Consider the following 8,286-nt stretch of genomic DNA (forward strand, 5'->3'; position numbering starts at 1 on the left):
GTGTGTGTGTGTGTGTGTGTGTGTGTCATGTGTGTGTGTGTGTGTGTGTGTGTGTGTGTGTCATGTGTGTGTGTGTGTGTGTGTGTGTGTGTGTGTGTGTGTGTGTGTTGTGTGTGTGTGTGTGTGTGTGTGTGTGTGTGTGTGTGTGTGTGTGTGTCATGTGTGTGTGTGTGTGTGTGTGTGTGTGTGTCTATGTGTGTGTGTGTGTGTGTGTGTGTGTGTGTGTGTGTGTGTTGTGTGTGTGTGTGTGTGTGTGTGTGTGTGTGTCATGTGTGTGTGTGTGTCTATGTGTGTGTGTGTGTGTGTGTGTGTGTGTGTGTGTGTGTGTGTGTGTGTGTGTGTGTGTGTGTGTGTGTGTGTGTGTGTCGTATGGTCGGGACAAAAGAAAGGGAAGCTCACTGATCACCTCCAGTTCTCCAGAACTCGTTCATGGGCAGCTAATCCTTGTCATTTCCATAGCCCTCTCACAACACACACTCTACACACACTCTACACACACACAGGACACACACACAGGACACACACTCTACACACACTCTACACACACTCTACACACACTCTACACAAACACAGGACACACACTCTACACAAGCATGGGACACACACTCTACACACACTCTACACACACACAGGACACACACTCTACACACACTCTACACAAACACAGGACACACACTCTACACAAGCATGGGACACACACTCTACACACACTCTACACAAACACAGGACACACACTCTACACAAACACAGGACACACACTCTACACACACACTGGACACACACTCTACACACACTCTACACACACACTGGACACACACTCTACACACACACTGGACACACACTCTACACACACACTGGACACACACTCTACACCATCACTGGACACACTCTACACACACACAGGACACAGACTCTACACAAACACAGGACACACACTCTACACAAACACAGGACACACACTCTACACACACACAGGACACACACTCTACACACATACAGGACACACACTCTACACACACACTGGACACACACTCTACACACACACTGGACACACACTCTACACCATCACTGGACACACACTCTACACACACACAGGACACAGACTCTACGCAAACACAGGACACACACTCTACACAAACACAGGACACACACTCTACACACACACTGGACACACACTCTACACCATCACTGGACACACACTCTACACACACACAGGACACACACTCTACACACACACAGGACACACACTCTACACACACACAGGACACACACTCTACACACACACAGGACACACACTCTACACACACACTGGACACACACTCTACACACACACTGGACACACACTCTACACCATCACTGGACACACACTCTACACACACACAGGACACAGACTCTACGCAAACACAGGACACACACTCTACACAAACACAGGACACACACTCTACACACACACAGGACACACACTCTACACACACACAGGACACACACTCTACACACACACAGGACAAACACTCTACACACACACAGGACACACACTCTACACCATCACTGGACACACACTCTACACACACACACAGGACACACACTCTACACAAACACAGGACACACACTCTACACACACACAGGACAAACACTCTACGCCAACACAGTTCTTTCGGCCCCCTGTTCAGTTGAGTCAGGACGCCATTAATGACACGTTGCAAGAGTCTATGAAATGCAATGCCAGCGAGAGGTCTAAAATAGCACCCGCGTTTCGACTGCATAAAATGGCTTCATATTTGGGGGAAAAAATGAATTGCGTTTTCCAGCGCGAGAAGAACATTCCGGGGCTCCCTCACCATAGAATGAGTAGCACTCTCTTCAGAAGAACATTCCGGGGCTCCCTCACCATAAAATGAGTAGCGCTCTCTTTAGAAGAACATTCCGGGGCACCCTCACTATAGAATGAGTAGCGCTCTCTGAGAGAACTATTCTGCCTGAGATGGAAGAACATTCCGGGGCACCCTCACTATAGAATGAGTAGCGCTCTCTTTAGAAGAACATTCCGGGGCACCCTCACTATAGAATGAGTAGCGCTCTCTGAGAGAACTATTCTGCCTGAGATGTTTAGTTTTTCTTCAAATCATGACCATCGGAAATGCATGATATGCTATTAGGATGTACACATATACATCTATATACACTCGTATAAATATACATATACATCTATATACGTACAGCCTTATACATATACATCTACATCTAAATACACCCTTCTACATATACATCTACATCTATATCCACCCGTATAAATATACAGTATATACAGAGAAAGGGACAGGGAGAGAGGGATACAATGAACCCAGGAGAAATATTACTGGGAAGAGTTTGGAAAGAATACACACCTGAGAGCAAAAGATGGACAAGAAGAAGAAAAAGTAAAAGAAGAAGAAGAAGAAGAAGAAGAAGAAGAAGAAGGGCACGAAGAAGAAGAAGAAGAAGAAGAAGAAGAAGGGCACGAAGAAGACGAGGGGTAGAACAGGGTCGACGCCCTTGCGAGGGGATTAGATTAGAGACTCAACATGGCGGGTTTTTGTGTGTGTATATGTGTGTGTGTGTGTGTGTGTGTGTGTGTGTGTGTGTGTGTGTGTGTGTGTGTGTGAGGGGAACCATTTTCTGAAGGCTTGCCACTAAAAGCAGACACAAAGGGCAGTAATACTAGGACCCTTCTTAGAAGGAGAGAAACTAGCGTGTAATTACACACACACACACACACACACACACACCTTTTCTTACTAGCGTGCAATTACAGTGCTCAGACCCAAAACTGAGTAGAGATTACACATCGCGCTCATATTTTCTACATAAAAGATAACAAATAACAGAATAGACCAGAACCTCATAGAAGAAACAAGCGAAGGTTCAGAATAGACCAACACCTCGTAGGGGAAACAAGCAAATGTTCAGAAAAGACCAACACCTCATGGGGGGAACGAGCAAAGGTTCAGATATTCCAAGCGTTGGTGCCGCATCGCTGTGGTGAGTTCCGAGAACCCAGTGCCTTTGAAACCACTCCCTTTAGCTGACGATGTAAGCTCAGCATACTGACGGTCTCAGACCACTGGGTCGACCTCTCCAACCGTATATAGACCAGGGCTGGTTTCGCAAATACTACCATCACTGTAGGGTTTTCTTTTGCATTGTCTCTTGCTTAGCTGATATTACCTTGGCTTCGACCACCGTAGCACCATCACACCTTCTGGAGACTAGTTTCTGTCTTTCTCAGAGTCCGGTGTTGATGTTATTGGCGTGTGAATTTGCATTACATTATATTACATTTAGTCATTTATCAGACGCTTTTGTCCAAAGCGACGTACAAGGGAATTTGTCCTTAAACGGCCCACATTGCCAAGGCCGAGCGGCAGAGGGGACGACCGCTGCTACGGAACGAACTACCCTCTCTCCCCACGCTGCTACTGAACCACATCACCCTCTCTCCGCACACTGCTACCGACCACACTACCCTCTATCCCCACGCTGCTACCGAACACACACCACCCTCTCTCCCCCCACGGCCCGTGCCTCCGTCAGACGTGACCTCAGTACGTCTGCAGCCTGAACTACAGACAGCACAGCTGGAGGGGCTGAGAAAATATCCTCAAATATCCAACTGCATTCATTCACTTTCCCAGCCCAGCAGGAGTCTGGAAAAAGACAAGGGCCCGATCAACAGGGGGGAGAGAGAGAGAGAGACAGAGAGAGAGACAGAAAGAGAGAGAGAGAGAGAGAGACTGAGAGAGAGAGAGAGAGAGACAGAGAGAGAGAGCATTTGAGAGAGAGAAAGCGGTGGGCACAGGCGAAGAGAAAGAAAGAGAGAGAGAGAGAGAGCGTGTGAGCGACAGAGAGAGAAAGCCATTCTCGGCTTGTGCCTTGACCGTTTGACACCAGAGCTGCTAACCGTTAGGGACTCGTCCCAGCGCAGAGACCCCCGCCAGAACGTCCACACACACCAAACTCATTAAGGCGCCCGCCAGAACGTCCACGCACACACACACACACACACACACACACACACACACACACACACACACACACACACACACACACACACACACACACACACACACACCAACCTCATCAAGGCTAATTAAGCATTTCACAGCTTTGCTCCCCTGACTGAAGGTGCTGCGGCACCAGCCTCCCACTCAGTGTGCTTCTCCATGATAGAACAACAGCACACACACACACACACACACGCACACACACTCCTCTCCTCCGTGGACGTAACAGAACAACAGCACACTCACACACACACACACACACACACACACTCCTCTCCTCCGTGGCCGTAACAGAACAACAGCACAACACACACACACACACACACACACACACACACACACACACACACACACACACACACACTCTCCTCTCCGCTCCTCTCCAGCCCAGCACATAAAAGGAGGCCAGCTCTCCGTGCCGTCTGTTCACCACACTGCTTCACTCCGGCCTGCCCGCCGAGGATTCCTCTACCATACACACACACACACACACACACACACACACACACACACACACACACACACACACACACACACACACACACACACACACACACACACACACATATAGAGAGAGAGAGAGAGAAGAGAGAGAGACACAAAGACAAAAAGCACTGACATACAGTACATGCTACCATCCACTTCTGCTTTCTAGCCAAGCGCTTGTAGGCATGACTGAAGACTAAGGTGTTTTTTTTTTTTGGTCTACCTGACCTTGGTGACACTTCCAGCGGTGTAAGGGAACAAGCTCAACCATATTTGTCCAGGATCTGCTTTCATATTTGTTCACTTAAGCCTTTCGTTCCAGCCCTTACCTCTAATGCACACACACACACACACACACACACACACACACACACACACACACACTCCTTACCTCTAATGCCAGCTGAATCTGCCCTGTGGCCCAACAGGCAGCACAACAGCCCAGTCCCACACACACACACATACACACACACACACACACACACGCGCACATACACTCCCAAGCAAAATAAAGTGAATCAGTGCCGCAAAAAAAATAAAAACCTGTTTCCTTTCCTCCGGAAAAGGGCAAATTCAGAAACAGATGAGACGCAGGAAACCGTTTCTGTCTCATATTTAAAAAGGAGACAGGGGTTTAACGGATATAAAGTCTTTAAAATAACTGGCCACTTGTGTCCGTTCAATGAAGGCAAGGGATTCAATTTGTCAGAACTTTTTATTTTTATTTTTAAGCTATTATTATTCGGCAACTTTGCCCTCGGAGAACAGAGGCTAATCGGCACAGCTGGAAGAAATCATATTTCAAGTTAAAAAAATACCAGTCAACTTTTTTTCCCCAAAAAAAATGTGTACAATAATGAAAATATGTCCATCAGCATAACTGATCTGATTAAATTTGACTTTGCATTACTGTGCTTGAACTCTGCACAGAACAAATAAACACCCAGGCCCGGCTGAAAGGGGGCTAGCGCTCGATGGAGGGCTTTGGAGGGCTGAGCAAGCCTCCTATCCAGTGGTGTAGTGGTCCCTGGAGAAATGGTTATACTCTTCATTTTTTTTAAGCAACCTATACAGCACAGGATAAACGCCCTGTTTTGAGAAGTGGGTATACGCAATACTGAGTGAAAAATAAGTGGGTATACTCCGTATACCTGCGTATACCCTGGACTACACCACAGCCTCCTATCCACTCAGAGATATGAGCTGCCTGGCCCCGCCACTGCTTCCAGAACAGTCAACCACCCCACCGGGCCTGAGCCGGTCCCTCCTGCTCTTAGAGCGCTCTCAAAATCTTCCTGGGGATTATTTATTTTTATTTTAAATGAATTGCTTTTTAAAATCAAACTATGTATGTGGATAATGCGCTAGAGTCACTCAATATAAATTGTTTACTCTTTGCCTTTGATATACATTTTTATTATTTTATATTTATGTATTGGGTGTTAGAAAAAAAACAAGGTTTTTGTGAACCTTCTATAACAGTGAAGCCACTCAGCCCCCTCGGTAGAGCGACTAGATAGTGACTCGAAAAACAGAGTTAGTTCAAAATCTGCAATCTTTCACCAAGTGTCCATTCAAAATAAGAAGAAAGAACGGACAAAGGGAAGAAGTATTTTCATGTTAAGAAAAATGTAGAAAACAGACTACTCAACCAAATTAAAGTGTGTTCCATTAATTAATTTAGTCTTCATCTCACTTTTTATTTTGTTTCCAATTCTATATTTTGCCGTCACAAAGTTGACAATGAACGGGAGACTGGAAAGACGGATCTTTTTCTCTTTTCAAAGTAACAGATTAAGTCACCTAATCTCAGTTTTTAAATATTATCTTCCAGGTTTACGCAGTATTTAAATAACCGTATGATTATTTTGCCGATTAATAATTTAGTGATCATACAGTTCTTTCATGTAGTTGTTTGGTATGCAGTAAAAGCATACGCATACGCTTCTTAGTATTCCGGTCACATTCTAGGCTTTATTCGTGGTCAATATTATATTTGTTTTTCCGTCAAGTACTTTCGACAAGTTATTGACTATCTTGCTAGTTATCTCTGTGAAATTGCCTCTTCGAAGTAGGGCGCACGGCGCGAGGGAACGAGTGACCGCGGGTCAGTACATTTCCACAAACATTTGATTGTTTTGTCGATTTGAACATTGACGCAAAATGTAGTCTACTTCACTAAGAAGTGATCCACATTTTCGTAGAAACTATGAAGAACAGATCATCTAAAAAAAATCACGTCTATATCTTAATTTTCTGTTTAGGTACTTTAATTTTGTGTATTGCTTTCCCGCACCACCAACTCGCCCCCTCAACAATTCTCTCAGTTAATAGCCGAACAAACGGGTAGGTCTTTTTTTTCGCACTCTGTAAGATCTCACTCGTTACGACTCTGCTATTAATGATATTGCTCACGATAGTTTGATGACACTTAACAAATGAAAATAAAAGCAAATGTTTCATGTTTGGTGTCGTACAGCCAACTGCCTTCCTATCGTTCACAGTAGGTCAAACCAACAGCATTCAGGCGCGTAAAAAGGCCCAGAGAAACATAGTTTGGTATTTTGATCATACAACAAGGCAGCCAAATACGAGGGTTGACCGCAGGTTCACACACATTCTTCACAAAAGCAGAGGTATAGCAAATAAGAAGCACGTAAAATTGTTAAATGCAATGGAAATCGCATGTTTTACTAAATACAAGTTTCCCTTATGTTCTCTATGCTGACGAACCTTTGCGTAAATCACACCACATCTAGGTTACATGTTTCAGGTCAACTACCTAAATTACATTTAATGAAAACACTATGACGCCATTTCTTTAATTTGAACAATAAGACAGTTGCTATAAGCACTGCTAAATATCAGGTACGTGTCATGGCATGTCGCATGTGCTTGCCAACCAATGTTTTTGTGGTAACTTTTTCGATTTTGCAGTGGTCGGCTACGGACAGCGCCGAGTGGTATGAATGGTGGTGTATTTTGGGCTCGTTAATTGACATTTTAATGCATCTATCTGTCAAGACTCTTCACACATATGTATTTTGGGCTTCATTTCGTTTACGTTAAAGTTACGTGATCCCCGCACATCAAGACTCGGCGCTTCCCCACCACAAACCCACTTACCTGGGGTTGGTACGGTTCCAGTAGACGGCATAGCGATCGGCCATCACCTTGGAACTCGGCTCCTGACTAAATACACACATCCAAAGGACCAGGCAGACGAAAATGACCATTTCCACTTGCAGCATCACTACAGTAAAGTTCGTCACGTACTCCTCTACGATGTCAAGCCGGAGATGCTGCTCTTACAGCCTGTGTGACAGACACCTTAGCCCTCGCTGCGCCTCCTTTCACATCGAAAGGCCAGCCGGTGTCTATGAATGTCAGCTTCAACTACCGATATCTGCAAAATACAAGAAGCCCAAGAAGCTGTCAGCTTTGGGGATGACTTGAAGTAGTTCTTACTTATATGGGTGAATGGCACAACAGTGACAAGACAGTGCTGTCACCAAAATCGAAAGTCACTCCGCAAAGATCTGAATCCGTAAATGTCCCGGAATATGTACCTTTCGGTCATGTATCGCAATACACCGGTGAAGGTTTTCAGCTTGTTTGCAATTGTGTGAAAATGTGTTGAGTCCAAACGGTGAAAATGCAAGGCGAGAATCAGAAGCAATATCACATCATAGAGGATTTGAATCAGACGATCCGTGGGCTCCTCCAAAATGATGTTTTTCTGTATGTTTGATGGCTGCCA

The 8,286-nt window shown here is 45.2% G+C and overlaps 1 protein-coding gene across 1 annotated transcript in view; it reads right to left on the reverse strand.

Annotated features, from left to right (window-relative positions):
- efna5b (ephrin-A5b) overlaps window positions 1-7,777 on the reverse strand; it is a gene marked incomplete at both ends in the record, with an annotated part of 140,488 nt that extends 132,711 nt beyond the window's left edge. Inside the window, one exon of the mRNA XM_080852367.1 lies at window positions 7,653-7,777. Within this exon, the coding sequence (XP_080708493.1) occupies window positions 7,653-7,777 (125 nt within the window). The remainder of the gene's footprint in view (window positions 1-7,652) is intronic.
- Between the last annotated feature and the right edge of the window lie 509 nt (window positions 7,778-8,286).

Source organism: Sprattus sprattus (assembly GCF_963457725.1).
Source record: "Sprattus sprattus genome assembly, chromosome: 15".
NCBI classification, from domain to species: domain Eukaryota; kingdom Metazoa; phylum Chordata; class Actinopteri; order Clupeiformes; family Clupeidae; genus Sprattus; species Sprattus sprattus.